Source organism: Bos javanicus, chromosome 5 (assembly GCF_032452875.1).
Source record: "Bos javanicus breed banteng chromosome 5, ARS-OSU_banteng_1.0, whole genome shotgun sequence".
Lineage (NCBI taxonomy): Eukaryota > Metazoa > Chordata > Mammalia > Artiodactyla > Bovidae > Bos > Bos javanicus.
In genome coordinates, this window is record NC_083872.1 from 99,871,850 (window position 1) to 99,892,259 (window position 20,410).

The 20,410-nt window shown below is 34.9% G+C and overlaps 1 protein-coding gene across 2 annotated transcripts; it reads left to right on the top strand.

The window, feature by feature from the left end:
• The first annotated feature begins 6,019 nt into the window (after positions 1-6,019).
• Positions 6,020-17,275, top strand: LOC133248121 (killer cell lectin-like receptor 5). Of its 2 annotated transcripts, XM_061417878.1 has the most exons (9): positions 6,020-6,265; positions 6,651-6,767; positions 8,827-8,925; positions 9,815-9,934; positions 11,043-11,114; positions 11,251-11,402; positions 13,978-14,081; positions 16,868-17,033; positions 17,128-17,275. In XM_061417878.1, the coding sequence occupies exons 1-8, from the start codon at positions 6,232-6,234 to the stop codon at positions 16,995-16,997; spliced, it is 828 nt and encodes a 275-aa protein (XP_061273862.1). In that variant the 5' UTR covers positions 6,020-6,231; the 3' UTR covers positions 16,998-17,033; positions 17,128-17,275. The 2 variants fall into 2 exon arrangements, with proteins under 2 accessions (XP_061273862.1, XP_061273863.1); XM_061417879.1 differs by lacking the exon at positions 11,043-11,114.
• Positions 17,276-20,410: the final 3,135 nt, after the last annotated feature.

Consider the following 20,410-nt stretch of genomic DNA (forward strand, 5'->3'; position numbering starts at 1 on the left):
CTAACTTTAGAATCAGTCATTTCTCCAAAGAGCTCTAGTTCCTTTTACTGATGAATAACATTTAAAAACCAAGATCTGGGTACTGGGTGTGTTTGCTGCTTTGGGGGTTTCACTGCTTCTAACTTTTTAAGTGGACAGAGCTAGGCATTGTATTAACCCATGTATACACACGTATGTGCATCTGTTTGTATATGTCTTCATCTGTATGTACATTGGGTGAAACATGAGTTCAAACAGATGTTGCTGACTCTAATCTAGTGGCACAGTATTTAGTCTAACCTACCTTTTCTGCTTGGTCTGTAACTTGCTTTTCAGAAAGTGTGAAATCTGTCTCCTACCAACTTCCATCTGTACCCATAAATCCATTTCAGAAGTGTTAACCCATCTATCATGAGAAACAAATTGACCAACTAGATCACTATGTAGGTTCCTTTTGCTTCTAACTTTATCATTTCTGACCAAAATGCCATTTTCCAAACCCACTTAAGTCAGCTCCTATTTTTCCCAACACCTTCAGTGAGATTGTTTCATGTATTTGTATTATAGTTAGATTCATTTGTTGTGATTTGCATCTCATTCTGGGATCCCTTGATATCTTGATGAATTTTTGTTTATTTTAGTCTACATCAAAATTCACTCTGTGATATACAGTTCTATGGACTTTGACAAATGCATAGAGTCATGTATCTGCTTCCCCGGGAAGCAGTTGCTTTACAATGTTGTGTTAGTTTCTACTATACAGCAAAATGAATCAGCTATTCAGTTCAGTTCAGTTGTTCAGCTGTGTCCAACTCTTTGTGACCCCATGAACCGCAGCACAGCAGGCCTCCCTATCAACAACTCCTAGAGTTTACCTAAACTTATGTCCATCGAGTCAGTGATGCCATCCAGCCATCTCATCCTCTGTCATTCCCTTCTCCTCCTGCTCCTAATCCCTCCCAGCATCAGGGTCTTTTCCAATGAGTCAACTCTTTGCATGAGGTGGCCAAAGTATTGGAGTTTAGCTTCAGCATCAGTCCTTCCAATGAACGCCCAGGACTGATCTGCTTTAGGATGGACTGGTTGGATCTCCTTGCAGTCCAAGGGACTCTCAAGAGTCTTCTTCAGCACCACAGTTCAAAGCATCAATTCTTCAGCGTTCAGCTTTCTTCACAGTCCAAATGTCACATCCATACAGGACCACTGGAAAAACCATAGCCTTGACTAGATGGACTTTTGTTGGCAAAGTAGTATTTCTGCTTTTGAATATGCTATCTAGGTTGGTAATAACTTTCCTTCCAAGGAGTAAGGGTCTTTTAATTTCATGGCAGCAATCACCATCTGCAGTGATTTTGGAGCCCCCCAAAGTAAAATCTGACACTGTTTCCACTGTTTCCCCATCTATTTCCCATGAAGTGATGGGACCAGATGCCATGATCTTAGTTTTCTGAATTTGTACACAAATCCCCTCTTGTTTGAATTTCTTTCCCATTCAGGTCACCACAGAGCACTGAGCAGAGTTCTCTGTGCTATACAGTTGGTTCTCATTAGTTATCTATTTTATACATAGTATCAATAGTTTAAATATGTCAATCCCAATCTCCAATTCCTCTCACTCCCCTTCACCCCTTGATAATTATACACTTATTCTCTACATCTGTTTCTCTACTTTTGCTTTGCAAATAAGGTCGCCTATACCTGAATCATTCTTTTCAATAACTACTTTCCCACTTTGAAAATTACCCTGCTGTACATGGGCTATAGTAATCATTCAATTTCAATTAAATTATCTTCTTATCAGCAGGGTTGAGAGTCTGGAAACTGTGATATTTTTTTTTTCTCCTTAACCACCACTATAAAATTTTGCTTTCCTTCTCCAAGGGTATGTTTTTTTATTAATTGACCCATAATCTGACCCATAATCTGACCTATAATTTGACCTATAATCTTTTTTATCTTATGCTGCTGCTGCTGCTAAGTTGCTTCAGTCATGTCCGACTCTGTGAGACCGCATAGATGGCAGCCTGCGAGGCTCTGCCATCTCTGGAATTCTCCAGGCAAGAACACTGGGGAAGGTTGCCATTTCGTTCTCCAATGCATGAAAGTGAAAAGCGAAAGTGAAGTCAGTCAGTCATGTCTGACTCTTTGCAACCCCATGGACTGCAGCCCACCAGGCTCCTCCGTCCATGGGATTTTCCAGGCAAGAGTACTGAAGTGGGGTGCCATTTGTCTTCTCCGTTTATCTTATGGGCCTCTGCCAATATCTGCATGACAATTGATTAGTTTATAAAGCAGAATCCATTTTTCATGGTACAATCAAGTGGTAGGTGACAATCTAAGACACACTGGTTGATCATCTGAGGGTGTTAATAGATAACCATCTTAATTATATGAATATCTAAGACAGGATTTTGAAGCTATTTCCCCATTGTCTTTTTTTGCAAAGTGGTGAAAATTGTAGGATTGTGTGGTACAGTTTTCAAATAAACTCTAAAACATCCTCAGCAATTTCTTTAAAAAGTTAGAATAATAGTAGCAACAAAAAATTAGAAAATAAAAAATTGTACTGTATGTGTGTGTGTGTTAGTCAGTCAGTCACATCCAACTCTTATGACCCCTTGGACTGTAGTCCACCAGGCTCCTCTGTCCTTGGGATTCTCCAGGCAAGAATATTGGAGTAGGTTGCCATTCCCTTCTCCATTGTTCTGTATATTCAGGAAGAAATGTACCATTACTCTCTTACATATTTATTGGTAATCCTTTTCATAATTTCAGATAAACTATCCTTGGTTATTGACGTCTTTAAAACAAAACATTATGTGTATATATAGGAGAATTTCACTGTTTTCTAGGTTATTTCCTGGACTAACAATGGAAAATTATACCTCATTTTTTCTTAATAATGACATTAAATTAAACCTAAAGAACAACTGTCCTTTGGATGCAATCAATATGTAAAGTACCTCTAATAATGTATGTTGTGAAATATATGAATTTGCTTTTTCTTCTTTCCCATATGCCTTTTTTTTCTCGAAAGCAACTGTTCTTTTTAGGAATTAACCCCCCCTTCAATTTCACAGGCAGATTCTTTACCATCTGAGCCACCAGGGAAGCTGAAGATTACTGAAGGTGTAGCCTCTCTCTTCTCCAAGGGATCTTATACAGTTATAAATATTTGTTATACAATATTTCATTACATGTTTATAATATATATCACTTGTACTGTTTTCCATATCTTGGCCATTAATGTTCATAAACAATGCTACAATGAACATAATAGTAAAGATATCTGTTCATATTCCTGTTTTCATTTCCTTTGGTTATATATCCAGAAGTGGAATTTCTGGATCATATGGCAGTTCTATTTTTAATATTTTGAGAAATCTCCATACTGTTTTCCATAGTGCCACATCCATTTTTATTCCCACCAACAGTGCAAAAGCTTTTCCTTTTCTCCTTTCTTCACTAATACCTCTTACTCTTGTCTTTTTGATGTTAGCCATTCCAACAGTGGTGAGATATTATCTTATTGTGGTTTTGATTTAAATTTCCCTGATTATTAGTGATACTGAGTACCTTTCCATGTTGGTCATCTGCATGTCTTTGGAAAAATGTCTGTTTGGTTTTTCTGACCATTTAAAAAAATTGGATTTTATTTTTGGTATTGAGTTGTATGAGTTCCTTATGTATTTTGGATATTGTGTATGTGTTTGTTCAGTCACTCAGTTGTATCTGACTCTCTGTGACTCCTCGGACTGTAGCTCACCAGGTTTCTCTGTCCATGAGATTTTCTAGGCAAGAATACTGGAGTGGGTTGCCATGTCCTCATCCAGGGTATTCTTTCTGACCCAAGGATCAAACCAAAATGTCTTGTGTCTCCTGCATCAGCAGGCAGATTCTTAATCACTGCACCACCTGGGAAATCTATTTTGGATATTAACTTTTATCAGATATATGATTTGCAAGTGTTTTCTACTATTTTGAGGTTTTTCTTTTCATTTTGTTGGTATTTTCATTTGCCCTGATATGCAGAAACTCTTTTAGTTAGATGTAGTCTTTTTAATTCAGTAAATTTACCTATACTAACATATGCCTGTGTCATAAAGAAGATTTCAATAAGGTGATTATATTGGATGTATAATATTCATTATATTAATAGGGAATTGACCAATCCTTAGTTTATGGACATATATTTTTTAATATTTATGGTTCTCAAATATAATACTGTCATGAGTGTTCTTTAAGAAAATTTGTTCACAACATGAATTTTTTAATGTCAAATCACTCTTTGATTTTATTTCCCTATATCTATTAGAATTTCTTTTAAAACATGATAAATAAATATGCAATATAATATGAGGCCTAATAATTATCCACAGTCCATTTGCCTGTGATCACCAGTGTCAATAATTTTCTATATTCATTTGAATTAAACATATTTGCATATATTGTTTCTTCTTGTTTTTTATTCTTCTTTTTATATTATTCCCCCTCATTTTCCTTCCTTTTTCCCTTTTTTATATGCCATTATAAGTGCCCACTACTGTTCTGTTTGGTTTTTGCTCCTAAACATAACAAAACTTATTAGAACCTTCCTTCTAACTATTCTTTAAAGTGTTCTGTCTTTGAAACACATGGATATATAACCACCCAAGTGGAGAGGTGGTTAATCATATCACAGGGCTATAGTACAATAAAATTTACTTCATGCTAATATAATAGAACTACCCAAGAATAGGATACTGTGTATGTCCATATAATATTTTCATATTGGCTTATAAGTGATATTCACACATTAATGATTAATACTTTTTATTTTTTCCAACTTATCTGAATCCTGACCCAAAGCAACATAATCATATTTTTAAATTTAGAGTTAGAAAGTAAACAAAATAAAATTGAATTACAATATAGGCAGAAAGTCAGTGTAGAATATTTTTTATGAAGTCTCTGCTTTCTCCATCCCTGGCTTTACTGAGATCTTTGAAGAGTAAGGTTATAATATTCTTTTTAGTCAACCAATCTTGTGTTTTCATACATTAAACGATAAAATGTGGTCTATTTTAGGATTACTTGTAAAACCATTTGATCTGAACTGGACACAGGAGGATGGGAAACATGACCACTGCCTGTATCTGAGGTATCTTGTGTGGTTTCAACCAGACTTGAACATACATTGGTTTCTATGAGGTTATAAACCCAATGAGAAAAATCTTATGTATATTTTTGTTTGTGTACATTATCTATTTATTCCCACTGCAAATATTGAACTTTTTTTCAGTTGAGCAGTGAAGAGTAAAAGGTTGATTTCGGTGGTTAACCCAACCATATTTATATGAATAGAATTTGCTTTTCCTTTGAAACAAAGTTGGGTGGGGGTAGTATCAAAAAACTTTAAGCCAATCTGTCACTATGTGGACAGGCAGATTTTATTTTGTGATTTCCATCTTCAAGTGCCATTTTATATAGGCAGTCGTTTAAATCTACCTTTAACGAACAGATGTTATTTCCAGTGTTACTCCTTTTTCTAATTAGTTTCCTTATATTTGTATCTTCCCTTACTTCATACTCAAGTTTCATGAAACATTTCACTCTAGAATACTCAGTTGTGTTATTTATGATAGTGGCTTTTCCTAATTAATTTCTGGAGCGATGGACTATTACCTAAACAAACCAGATGATACTTAAAGGCTTGTTGTATATAGTTTGGAGAAGGCAATGGCACCCCACTCTAGTTCTCTTGCCTGGAAAATCCCATGGACGGAGGAGCCTGGTAGGCTGCAGTCCATGGGGTCGCTAAGAGTCGGACGCGACTGAGCGACTTCACTTTAACTTTTCACTTTCATGCATTGGAGAAGGAAATGGCAACCTACTCCAGTGTTCTTGTCTGGAGAATCCCAGGGACGGGGGAGCCTGGTGGGCTGCCGTCTCTGGGGTCGCACAGAGTTGGACACGACTGAAGCGACTTAGCAGTAGCAGCAGCAGTATATAGTTTAGTTAAGTAGGGATGACTTTATTTCTGTATATCTATTAGAAAATATCCAGTTATAGATTCACATTTCCTCTGTGGTTTTTTTGCCAAATTTAGTTAGTTTCATACAACTGTAAGTAGCTGCCCCACCTGAGACTATGTCTGATCTTCTCATCAACTCTAGGAAGAAAGTGGAAGAGATAACTCTTCATTCACCTGCCAACATCTTTGTAAGCTCTTCTTCACACTTGGGATAAATAAATAATCCAAAAGGCTCTAGAATGTCAGATGCTTCAGACTGTGAACAACCTCCAGGTATTTTTTCTTTTTAAACCTAAATGACTTATGCCATTTTAATGAAAATACAATTTTGGTGGTTTTTATTTGATATAATGCTAGTTATAATTATTCTAGGAGCATTATATTTTTAACATTTCCCAGATTACCTGAAAGATTGCTTTTAAACATATTTTAAAAAATAATTATCTTATTTCTTGACTCGGTCCAAAGTGTAAGCAACCAGCTTAAATACTTTTAGGAAAGCTGGGCTGTTGAGTGGAAATGTGGTTTGAGTATCTTTGATTTTATTTCTATAATATTTGTATTTCTAGGGATCTTTGGAAATAGTAATTGTTCTCAAATTCTAATCTCATTTGTTTTACAAAGTTGTAAAGTTATGATATATTTTCTGTGTTAAAAGAAAATACAGAGCAGACAGAGACCATCCCTATTGTGGACTTGGAACCATCTCTTGCCCTTCCTCCTCCTCCTCCTGAGGATGAATGGGGCCCAGTTCCTGAGCACACCAACGTGAACGGTAAAGTAGACACACTAGAGTTTATTCATTTATGGTCTCTCTTTGTTATCTTTAGGTACACCTTCCATTTTATGTTTCTCTAATTGTTACTATCTAGAAATTTTAAAATTTAGAAAAAATATAGAGATGAGAATGTTTAGAACATGTATTTAGGAGTAAAACAAATGCGTATTTTCTGACAGCGGTTTGACGTTTTCATATATGAAGGAGCATAGTTAAACATGGAAGAAGCCATGGTCCACATTTAGAATTGTTTTCTTACATAAAACAGAGAACTTGATCAAGGTTTAAAACTCAGAAAATGTGTAAAAAAGACAAAGATAAAACCCTATTACATGATACCTCTTTTTGATCATAATTAACCAACATAATTTAATAGAGGAGGGTTTCTCAACCTCAGGTTTAAGGACATTTTGGGCTAGATGACTCTTGGTTAGTGATTGTAGAATGTTTAGCATCTTTTTGACCTCTATGCACTAGATGTCAGTACTACCTGACCCTCAATAATCACATCAAGAGTGTCTCCAAATATTTAATATTGTCCTCTGGGGATTAAACTTTCCTCTGGTTGATAACCACCAGGTTATATTATACAGAAAGTTAAATAAATGATTTGGATATTAGTTATAAAAATAACTATTCTCTAATATGGCAGCTTTTCATTTTGTTTCAAAAGTACAATTCTTTATTTTTGAAGTACAAAAAAAAAAAATACTTTTTTTTTACACTAGAGTTTATACATTTGTTTTGGAGGGAAATAAACTTACCAACAAAAAACTATTAACAATGATCTCTGAAAGTTTAATTTCTAGAATGTGGGGATGAAGCATATACTTTTGTGAAATTGAATAAATTATAGATATTGTTTCATCTAAAACCAACTATTGTCCCTTTAAAACAGTCACTAAGATTTACTGTAATTCTTTATGAATGGGGCTTCCCAGGTGGTGCTAGTGGTAAAGAACCTGCTTGCCAATGCAGGAGATGTAAGAGATTCAGGTACCCTGGGTCAGGAAGACTCCTTGGAGGAGGGATGATAACCCACTCCAGTATCTTCCCTGGAGAATCTCATGGACAGAGGAGCCTGATGGGCTACAATCCATAGGGTCTCAAAGAGTCCAACACGACTGAAGTGACTTAGCATGCACACATCAAGGGAATCTACTACAAGTCATCAAGTGAAAAAAAAAAGAGTTCTGTCTTAATAATAGCACAGATTTAATATTGATAAGCATTTCTGTATCTGATTGTATGAATGAGGGTAATGTAGTCTGAACTGAAAGTTTGTACCTAATATTTAAGGTTAATTTTAATAATACCTGTATGTAAATTTTTTACCTGCACTGTAAGTCCCCAAAAATATGCCTAGGTTTAATGATTCACTAGGAGAACTCACAGGACCCTATAGAGTTGTACTTGTAGCTGAGATTTATGACAATGGAAGGATAACAAACATAATCAGCAAAGGGAAAAGGTGCATGAAGTGAAGTGTGGGGGAGACCAGGCTCAACCTTCCTAGAGTCCTCTCCCAGTAGAGTCACACAGGTCACAGGAATTCCCCCAGCAATACATCATGACAATGTGTCAAATGTTGACAACCAGGGAAACTCATTAGAGAATCAATGTTCAGAGTATTTATTAGGGGGTTAATCCCATAGGTAGCATCTGGTTGGCATGTAACAAAATTCCAGACTTCCCAAAGGGAAGCAAAAGCTACATTGTTTGTACAAACAGAGAAGACAAGGTGAGCCATTACTATCAATTAGTGGTTGTGGAAACTCTACTGAAATGTAGGTTTCCAGATCCCAGCCATGGCCAACCTTGTAAGCGGGCCTTTCAGGATAGAAATCAGGTCTGCTACATTAATTATTTTCTGTAAATCCTCTAAAATACTTTTTCCTCTCTTATTCAGCCTAATAGTTTATAGTAATTCACACTTTGGGTATCATTTTTCATAAAATATATAGCACTTAAACAATAATATTAAAATAATGATATTAATCTTTCAAATAACAGGAGCTTACTTTATCTCTGATTTTTCACTCACTCTGTTTCTTAGCTTCTCGTTTTTCCTTCTCTCTCTATGGAATAATTCCTGTGATCCTGGGAATCTTCAGCCTGCTGCTTTTGATGCTGTGTGGATTCTTTGGTTACCAGTGTAAGTCCAATTAATTGGAGAAAAAGAAATAATAGACTCTTTGTCCGATTATCATGTTTCTTTAAATCATTTCCAGATAATAGTTTTTGGTAAATGTTTTATTGCCATACTGAATGAAGAACAGGAAAAAAATGATATAAAATATTACATTTTTTATTTTATGAATGAATTTAACCTTGTGAGTTCTCAATAATCATTTTTTCCCAAGGAGATTATATGATTGAAATTACTGCAGAAGATATTAATAGTAGTGATTATACTACTATAATCACAGAATCATTATTTTGAAGATTACAACCTACTAAGATATCAAGCTCAGTGAATATGTAACGTCTTTACTCTGAAAATAAAAAGTAACTTCTTTTACAATTTCTTCATACTGCCCATTTCTCCAGCATCATAAATTAGATGAACAGAATATTTTAATTAGTATTAAAATTGTTCACAACTAGTTATTTAAGTATAGTGTTTTCACATTGATAACGTTAGTTTGAAATTCAGAACTTTAAGATTTGATTAGAAAGTGAAATTCTACACATTGCATCAAGTCATGATGCCAAAAGATTTATTTGAGACTTGGCTTTGTCAAGTCTCATTGTCATCTGTTTTAATTCAGCTGAAGCATTGTTCTGTTAATATAAGCATACGTTCAATCTTACAAGGAATTAGGATGATATTTTAGATTTAGGTATAGACTTTAAAAGTAACAGTGGATAAATGAAAACATATTTAGCTAAATATCTTATTATAGTTGTTAAAACATTTGTTGGGAACTTTATTAAGGATATGCTACAAAAATTAAGCTTCAAAAAAAAATTAAGCTTCACAATCTCTCTACCATTTCATAACTGAGCATGTGTTTTATATTTATCTGGAATTCTTGTTCTAGACTTTCAAAGTGTTCAGGAATCAGAGAGCAAGATGAAGAGCTTTAACCAATGGAATGAGTCTTTCCAAAACAAAGAGAAAAAATTTATTCAGGTTCAAAAACTTCTTGACCAAAATAAAGGTAATTTTAGAACTAGAACAAATTATCTTTACAGAATGCTAGATTGTTTTTCTTGTTGCAGCCATAAAATGATTGGTTATATAATAAAAAAAGGAGTTTATACAGCAGCATAGTGGTGTTGATGGCTTCTTGTTTTTTTTTTTTTAATTCTTCATTGATCTTCTGAAACTGCAGGAGTCTCATATTTACCAAATGTATCCTCTTGTATTAGTTAACTAACTTGTTCACTCAGTTAAGCATGCACATTTATTCAATGCACACCAGGTGCCAGCCACTTGGCTGGTGATCAATGATAAATACAATATGAACCCTGCCCTTGGGAAGCTTAGAAAAAACATATAAACCAAACATAAACAAAAGTTTCAAAGTGTGCAGGAGAAGTATGTGCAAAATGTTCAGGGAGCATGAAAATGGAAGAATACAAATATCTGGAAATCAATGGCATTGTCATAGTTTGTAAGTGCCTCCTAAGGAGGGGGTGTTTATAATAATTATCATAAGGCTTCTTTTATGCTAATTAAATTTTAATACAAAAATAGTGTAGATAAGTATTTTACAAAGGCCTTGCATTAAAATGTTAGTTTTTTCCTTTGAGATATTGAACCTATATTGAATAATTAAATGAACAACCTGAGAATCCCTTAGTGATTCATCATGCTAAAAACCTGGTTTCTTTTTTTTTTTTTATTGAAATGTAATTAACACATAACTTTGTGTAATTTTGAGCTGTACAATGTGTGGTTTTGAAACATTTGTATATCGCAATATGGTTACTATAATAGCATTAGCTTATGCCTTTATTATGACACAAGTTGTCATTTCATTTTTTGTTTTGACAATAACTGAGATCTATTCCTTTAGCAATTTTGAGCTTATAATACAGTACTGCTGACTATAATCACTAAATTGTGCATTTTAAAATGCTAATTTCTAAGCACCTGATTATTTCAGGCAGAGATGAAGCTAATTAAGTAGGGAAGGGAACTGGACTAAAACTATTTGTACACTGTGCCTGTTGACCATTGTTATTATTGTGACTCTTCAAATAGTACAAAATCGGATGAAATGTGTGGTCATCTCTAATGTTAAGTCTCATTGTCTTATATAGAAATCCTAGAGAAGCTCCAAAACCAGAATAAGAATATGACTGAGGCTCTACAAGAACTAAAGGCAAAAGGAGGTAATTTGGAAGTGAGACAATTCTGAGTTGACAATAATTTTTAATAATGACCTCATTCTTTTAAGCAGGGGAGTGTGAGGACATAAGGCCTTGTTTGGGAAGTTCTGTGGGCTCTGAGTTATATTTTCTTTCCTAGGAGACGGGTGTGGATCTCCTCTGAGTCACTGGGTACAACACAGAGACCACTGCTACTACCAGACCATGAAAACAGTTTCTTGGTCAGAGTGTTCAGATCTTTGTGTCTTTTGGAATGCTACATTTTTAAACACAGAAAGGAGTAGATTGATGGTGAGATTCTATTTCATTCTTTACTCTGGGATATAAATGTGTAGTATCCACCAGTGGAAGGAAGAGCTCACCGGCAGCTCTGAAATCAGGGTAAGGGGAGCTCTCCTGTTTCATTTCCATTCATCTTTCCGTTGAGTGCTCCACCTTTCTTTCCTAACATACATGCACACATTCATTGTGGAAACATTGCATTTGCTGTTCCCTCTTCCCTTGTGGCTCAGAGGGTAAAGAATCTGCCTGCAGTGTAAGAGACCTAGGTTCTATCCCTGGGTTGGGAAGATCCCCTGGAGAAGGGAATTGCAACCTACTCCAGTATTCTTGCTTGGAGAATTCCATGGACAGAGGAGCCTTGTGGGCTATATATAGTCCTTGGGGTTGCAAAGAGTTCCACAGGACTGAGCAACTAACACTTTCACTTCACTGCATGTAATAGTCTTCTCTCTGATACAACCATGGTGAACTACTTCATCTCCTTCAGCTGTTTATACACTTGTCAGCCTCTTAATGAGACCTGCCCTGACACCTACTTAAAATTGCAACCTGTGTATCAGCGCCCACCCCACCCCTCAGCCTCTCCTCTTCACTTGTAGGCATTCTTACCCTGCTTTAATTTTTATAGCACTTGTCACCTTCTTATATATCATATTATTTATATGTATGTGGTTGACTTCTGTCTGGCCCACAACCCTCCAAAGCAGGGATTTTTCACATTTTTGTTCCATGATATATCTCAAGCTCTAAAAACAGGCACAGAGTTGAACAAATGGTCAAATAATAAAGTGATTCATATATTGGTGTGGTGTCCTCTTAAATGGAAATTTTTCTGTTATATCATCACTTACTATTTGGCTCAGAAAAAAATAATATTAACCTGGTAAAAGCATTAAAACACAAGCTAAAAATTGTGAAGTAACTATATCAAAAAGAGACAGGAGGTGAGAAAATAGAGCATGAGACTAAAAATTCTGCCTTTGTAAAATAGGAAGTCATAGGAAAAACAGGAGAAGATAATTGCCTCTGGAGAAAGGCATTTAGTGAGGGAGGGATGACTATACACACACACACACACACACACACACATATATATATATATATTTAGCATCACTTGACTTCTAAAACCAAGTGCATGTATTTGTGTAATAAATTTTTAATGCCATTCTCCCAAATCTTCCCACCCTCTCCCTCTCCCACAGAGTCCATAAGACTGTTCTATACATCAGTGTCTCTTTTGCTGTCTCGTATACAGGGTTATCGTTACCATCTTTCTAAATTCCATATATATGCGTTAGTATACTGTATTTATGTTTTTCCTTCTGGCTTACTTCACTCTGTATAATAGGCTCCAGTTTCATCCACCTCATTAGAACTGATTCAAATGTATTCTTTTTAATGGCTGAGTAATACTCCATTGTGTATATGTACCAGAGCTTTCTTATCCATTCATCTGCTGATGGGCATCTAGGTTGTTTCCATGTCCTGGCTATTATATAAACAGTGCTGCGATGAACATTGGGGTACACGTGTCTCTTTCCCTTCTGGTTTCCTCAGTGTGTATGCCCAGCAGTGGGATTGCTGGATCATAAGGCAGTTCTATTTCCAGTTTTTTAAGGAATCTCCACACTGTTCTCCATAGTGGCTGTACTAGTTTGCATTCCCACCAACAGTGTAAGAGGGTTCCCTTTTCTCCACACCCTCTCCAGCATTTATTATTTGTAGACTTTTGGATTGCAGCCATTCTGACTGGTGTGAAATGGTACCTCATAGTGGTTTTGATTTGCATTTCTCTGATAATGAGTGATGTTGAGCATCTTTTCAAGTGTTTGTTAGCCATCTGTATGTCTTCTTTGGAGAAATGTCTATTTAGATCTTTGGCCCATTTTTTGATTGGGTCATTTATTTTTCTGGAGTTGAGCTGTAGGAGTTGCTTGTATATTTTTGAGATTAGTTGTTTGTCAGTTGCTTCATTTGCTATTATTTTCCCCCATTATGAAGGCTGTCTTTTCACCTTGCTAATAGTTTCCTTTGATGTGCAGAAGCTTTTAAGGTTCAGGATGGGGAGCATGTGTATACCTGAAATTTAAAAATGTTAAAAATTATTAAAAAAAATAATAAATATGAAAAAAAAATTTTTTTTAATATCTGTAAGTTTAAAAAAGTATATGAATTAAAAAACAGTTAACACTGTGCCCTTTCTTTTTGCAACTTAAATATTTCTAAAATACACTGGGAAAATAATACCCTTTTCATTACTGGGACTAAGCTAAAAAACAAACAAAAAAAAATGATTAGCTTTGTTTATTTTATTTTTGGGGTTGAAGAAGAACTCAAATATTTTTTCAATGTTTCACTTATCAGTGGGCATATATATACTGCATTATTTTTATGATTCTTTAGACACCAGTTTTTTAGATTCTTTTTTTATGATTCTTTAGACACAGGACAGGGAAGCCTGGAATGCTGCAGAGTCGGACACAACTGAGTGATTGAACTGAACTGAACTGAGACACAAGTTCTGTATTTTTATGTCTAATGGACTTCTGGTGTTAATAGCTTTGTGCATTCTGTTTCCATGCAGTGTATTCTGAAGTTACTTGCAGTAAACCAAACTTGGCTTGGCCTGTCTTATAAGGAAAAGGACAATGAATGGAAGTGGGAGGATGGTTCTCTTCCTTCTGGCCTGTAAGTTTCTACTAAATAATCCAATGCCTTACTCCTTTTCCAATGTCTAGCCTAAAGAGTTTTGAGGAAATAGAGATTATTAGGGACAAAATTTAGTCCTCTTTACTTCTCGCTTTTGTTATTTCATATTATATTGTCAGCAACTTTATAAATAATTAAGTCATTTAGATATTTTAAAATTAGTGTAAGTATATCCTTATTATTAGATGACCTGAATGATTACAATTTCAGGTAAGAAATATGATTATGGGAAAGAATATCATAAGTATGAATCTGAGTACCTCTCTGGTATTTTTATTGGGAACAAGCATAGAACTGTCATTTCTCATACAAATAATTTAGGTCTATTTTTTGGTTTTAAAGGCATATTTTTCAGTTGTTATTCAGAAACACTGCATTAGACAACTATGTCAGGAAAAAATATTTCAAGCTCTTTCATCACCATGTGCCAATCTTAGAGAATAAGATTGATAATCTTGATAGCCAATTATTTTTACTTTGTTCCATTAGGTTATATTATTCTGATGTTTAGTAAGGCTGTTTTTCTTCTAACTTTTAATGTCAATTCTTTTGACAGTTTTATCCTATTTATCTTTTTATTTCTTTTAAGATTTCTTGTATATAGTTTGTAACTTCTCTTGCAGGCACAGCTTTCCAGTTTTTTCCTTTAATAATTTTCTCTTTAAGTTTATTTGCTTCTATCACATAAACAGATGATTAACATTTAAATAAAATTAGATTTTTTTTAACTCATTTGAAATTTATCTTAACACATAAAGGTGTGAAGGAGAAAGCTGAGGCATGTACATGAGTATTCAAATGTAGATGTAATTATATCTGTCTCTCTATGTATATTTCAATTAGGCAATCACTTTTCAGAGCACTGCTTAAACGACTCATTTTTTATCACTGGTTTTAATATCATTCATCATATACTAGAATTTAATATTTAAATAATTTTAGTCATCATATATGTCCCTTAAATATTTCATAGTTTTTACGAATATTTTGTGTGTAAACGTATATGAATATTTTCCTGAAATTGCTGTACTAATGCATCAAATTTTTAATCTATTTTGACTTTTATGGTCGATCATTTTAATTATAGGAATTTTATGAGTTGAAAGGTTTCCTCTACTTCAAACCTTGTACAATGTTTGGAACATAGAACATTCAATAGATATGTTGAATTAATAAATGAAATAATGTATGAACTATTTTGGCAATTTAATTTTCCCAACACAGTTCAGAATTTCTTTCTAGTTCCTTTGGTATTTAAAAAAAATGTACTATGCCTTTAGCAATTCAGTAAATAAGCTTTGTCTTTTTTTTCAGATAGTATTAAACAACCAGTTTTGCTCTAGAGTGGATGAAAAGTCATTTTATTGACATTGAACTAAAATATTCCTTATATTCTAGATCTTTAGTAAAGGATTAAATTCAACCAGAATGTTTGGTAGCATCTGCCTACTAGCATTTCTACCAATGGTGATTTTATAAATTGAAGTAAGATGAATATATCAGAACAGAGGCAACTGTCCCAGCATTGTACATATACACTTGATCTTTGAACAATGTAGAGCAGGGGTGGGGGTTAGGGGCACCAACTCCTCCATGTAGAAGAAAATCTGCTTGGAAGTTTTAATTGGCCCTTTAAAACTACATGTTAAACTAGCCATGGATCCTGTAATACTGTAGGATTTACTATTGAAAAAAATCTTCATATAGTTAGAACTGAGTAGTTGAAATCCACGTTGTTCAAGGATCCGTACACACATACATTCACATGGTCTCTCACACACACAAATATACGTATATGTGTGTATATATATACACACACAAAATTTAGAATATATATATATATATATATAGGAGAAGGAAACTGCAACCCACTCCAGTATTCTTGCCTAGAGAATCCTGTGGACAGAGGAGCCTGATGGGCTGCCATCTATGGGGTCACACAGAGTCGGACACGACTGAAGTAACAACATACATGCATGCATATATATATATATATATATATATATATATATATTCTAAATTTTGTTAGTAATTCTGGCTAGCTTTTATATCTAACATATTTACAAGTAAAGTATTCCCATTCCAGCTGCAACTGTACATGCATGTGTTTTCTTTTTAAAATTAATTTATTTTAATTGGAGGCTAATTACTTTACAATATTGTAGTTGTGCTGATCTATACTTAAACTTAATTCTGTATCCCAGATCATATGTCCTGTCTTTCCTGCTATTGTCATAATTTTCCCAACTGGACCAGTCTCTTCTTCTTTATGCAGGTGTACCTTTTCCCACATATAAAATATTGGGTTGGCCAAAAGTTTGTTCTGATTTTTCCATAAACTGTTACAGAAAAAAAAATGAACAAACATTTTGGACAATAAAGTAAAAGTGAAAGTTTCTCAGTCCTGTCCGACTCTTTGAGACCCCATGGACTGTCCATGGAATTCTCCTGGCCACAATACTGGAGTGGGTAGGCTTTCCCTTCTTCAAGGGATCTTCCCGAGCCAGGAATCGAACCTGGGTCTCCCGCATTGCAGGCGGATTCTTTACCAACTGAGCTATCAGGGAAGCCAGTACTTAAAAATAATTAACACATTTTGTGAAACTTACTTATCATATGCCTATCTCTTTGTGTATATGGCATCGTGTGAGTTCTTTGAAAAGAGGGAGAGTGAGTGCCTTTACTCCCCCGAATTCCCTACAGTGCCAGGTATAATAAATTTCACACATCATGTTCTAAAGTAATGTTACTTTATTTGAACACAGCAAGTGGCGACTACCAAAGCCAAGTATGGATTTCCAGGGGAAGTGTGTGTATGCAGGCGTGCACGCTGTCGGCATAGATAACTGCACCGTGTCTTCCTCGTGCCTGTGTGAGAAGCCTGTCTGTGCTTAAAACTCAGAAGAAGAAGGTTAAAAGAAAACTGATGAGGTTTGCACATCTCAGTAACATTCCAGATTCACAATCTGCCTGTCTTTATTCTACTGTCACTTTACGTTATTCATAACTTTTTTGTTTTTGGCAGAAACTGATAAATGACTTCATGAAAGAAGAATCCAGAGTCTAGAGTTAAAGCAAAAATATCAGAGTGTCACACAAAGCATAGACACTCAGAACCTTTTGATTTTTTGAGAATTATACAAATGAATTAATAAACATATTTGTCATAAATACTTAGTCTCTAGGAGTCTTTTTATATTTAAAAATCTACTTATTTATTTTCAATTGTGACCTATGAAAATAATCCTGTAAAACAAATATAGTGGGGAATATAAGTGATAAACGGTTTACAACATAGCATACAAAAATGTAAAAAATACAAAGAAATATGAATAATAATAATAAAAGGCAGAAAACTTTTTTAAATTAATTAAAACAAATTGCTAAAGTTATCTGTTTCTCAAAACTGCTTGTAAAAGTCTTCCTAGCAGATTTTCAATATATCAGTTTCATTTAACATCTTTAATTTCTTGTTTCTCATCTTAGTGGAAAAGTTAAACTTCCTGCTGAAGGCTATTTTTAAATAGAAGCTGGGTCGGTTCTCCCCTAAATCCCACAGTTTCAAGTTGTTACGTCATTAATTCCTCCATTGCCTACATGCAACCACTTCCACTTAAAGAGCATTACTTTCAATCCATAAATACACCCATACATCTCTACCTATTTGTTATATTCATGTCTTCTAATCACTCCTTTTATGGGTTTCTTTTCACAGTAACTGTACTTGAGCAAAACTTCTACACTGATTATGTACTTTCTCACTTCTCAATCATCTTAGAATGTCATTATTCATCTTCTCTTTTCTCCTCTTTATTGGTACTGCTTTTGTTTGACACTAATTATCTGTTATTCATTCATTCACCCACTTTGAATCTTTTTATCTGTCTCTTTTAAGCAGTAAGTTTAATTCATAAATTCAATTTATTTCAAAATGTTATTTCTGAGATAAAATATTTTATTTCATGCTATTTGATCTATCAATAGAATTTTACTGAGTACTTATTTCATTCTTCTTGACACATTATCAGCAGCAGCAGCATTGTCATCTTTGGACACAATATTATTTTACTTTTAATAGCTTTTGTTCTTTCTTAGTTTTCTTCTTACTACTCTGGTCCCGTGCACTTAGTTTTCTTTATGGATTTTTCAATTGCTTCCTAATGTTGAAGCTTGAAGTTTATATCAAGGAATATTCATTTCATTTAGGATAACATATGATTTATTGTCACAGGTAATGGTAGAGAGACTTTTGCTGTAAGAGATAATAGACCAGAAAAGAAAGTGAAGTCGCTCAGTCGATCTGACTCTTCGCGATCCCATGGACTGTAGGCTACTAGCTCCTCCATCCATGGGATTTTCCAGGCAAGGGTACTGGAGTGGGTTGCCATTTCCTTCTCCAGGGGATCTTCCCAACCCAGGGATTGAACCCAGGTCTCCCACATTGCAGGCAGACGCTTTACCATCTGAGCCACCTGGACTCAAATACTTCTACTGCACTATCAGTATACCTAAGATTCTGCCGGTTATTCTATGAGTCTCAGTTTCCTAATTTACAAGATGGGGATAATAGCTGAAGCTCATAGTTGTTTGAGGATTAGGCAGGATCATCTGTTTGAGGCATTTAGGAGAAAGACAAGAGTGTGTCCAGTAGATGTTAGCTACTATTTAAGATGAGAAGGAAAATTTGAAGTTTCTTATAAACTGTGAAACATTGTATGACTTAAAGGTATTTTTATTATAAATAATGATGGCAAATGTAGAAATTATGATGGTTGAATGCACACTCTTCATAAATATCACATTAACTTTTTAACCTTTTTTAATCTACCTCCCTTTTTTCTATCTTGCACTCCTTCCTCTCCCCTTATTTCTTCATTCAATTACCTACACTCTTTTCTTTGTTTACTATCTTCCTTTCCTTTTACTTGTTATATTTCAGGTAGAGTTTATTAATTACAAGTGACAGAAACAGAATTTAACCTAGTGTGGGCAAAAAGGGAGAACTTTTGGAAATATACTTGCTTAGCCCCTAACATTGAAAGAAAGTTTGAATAAAAAAACCATAAGAAAGGAGATGGAGTAGCTTAGCCACAGGGGAAACTGGAGCTGGAACTTAAACTCTACCAGGGTGATCCATTCCTTTAACTCTACCAGGGTGATCCATTCCTTCTCTCTGCCTGTCTCAGGGTGGGGTTTTAAAAAATTTTTTTCATGAATATAGGTTTCTTCCATATAATAGAAAACATGGACAATATTTATTCTCAGGCCCCCTATTTTATGGCTTCTATTATGAGTATTATGAGAGAGATTCTTCTCATTTAATTTCAGTAGAAAAAAAATAGTAAATAATGGCACATTAAGGAAAAGCTAAGCCCAGAAAACACATCACCTTGGCCATAGCTCTATGTGTTGGAGAGTGGGAGGTTCTCAGAAGAAGAGGTGTATGCTGGCTGATAGTTGCAAGAAAGCTCCTATAAATATGCACTAATTTTGCCTGTACAAACAAAAATTACCCCAAATTAAATATATTCCTTGACAGTCTAGAGATTTTAAGATAAAGTAATAATACTGACTCATTGGAAAAGACTCTGATGCTGGGAGGGATTGGGGGCAGGCGGAGAAGGGGATGACAGAGGATGAGATGGCTGGATGGCATCACTGACTCGATGGACGTGAGTCTGAGTGAACTCCAGGAGTTGGTGATGGACAGGGAGGCCTGGCGTGCTGCAATTCATGGGGTTGCAAAGAGTCAGACACGACTGAGCGACTGAACTGAACTGAATAATACTGAGCACATATTTAAAATTTACTATGTGTCAAGTGCTAAGTATTTACATGCATTAGTCAAGATAACCCTATGAAGTAGATTGCAATATTTTATAGAAAAGAGAAGTGGTTAACTTTCCAAGGTTGTAGAACAAGGTAGTAACAGACCTAGAATTTGATGCAGATATGTTTTTTCTAATTTATTTTTTAATTTTATTATTGGAGTATAACTGCTTTACAGTGTTGTGTTTCTGCTATACAGGAAAGTGAATCAGCTATAGGTATAAATATACACACATTAAAGATTGAAGGCAGGAGGAAAAGGGGACGACAGAATATGAGACAGTTGGATGGCATCACTGACTCTATGGACGTGAGTTTGAGTAAGCTCTGGGAATTGGTGATGGACAGGGAGGTCTGGTGTACTGCAGTCCACGGGATCTCAAAGAGTCAGACACGACTGAGTGACTAAAATGAAACACTTTGCCCCTAATCCCACCTCTCTAGGTCACCACAGAGCACCGAGCTGAGCTCCCAAATGC

Bases quoted from the DNA above. Each gene is read 5' to 3' on its own strand.
- LOC133248121 (XM_061417878.1), top strand. From the start codon at position 6,232: ATGTCAGATGCTTCAGACTGTGAACAACCTCCAG. The intron at 6,266-6,650 runs GTATTTTTTCTT...CTGTGTTAAAAG, and splicing joins AGACTGTGAACAACCTCCAG to AAAATACAGAGCAGACAGAG. The intron at 9,935-11,042 runs GTAATTTTAGAA...TGTCTTATATAG, and splicing joins ACTTCTTGACCAAAATAAAG to AAATCCTAGAGAAGCTCCAA.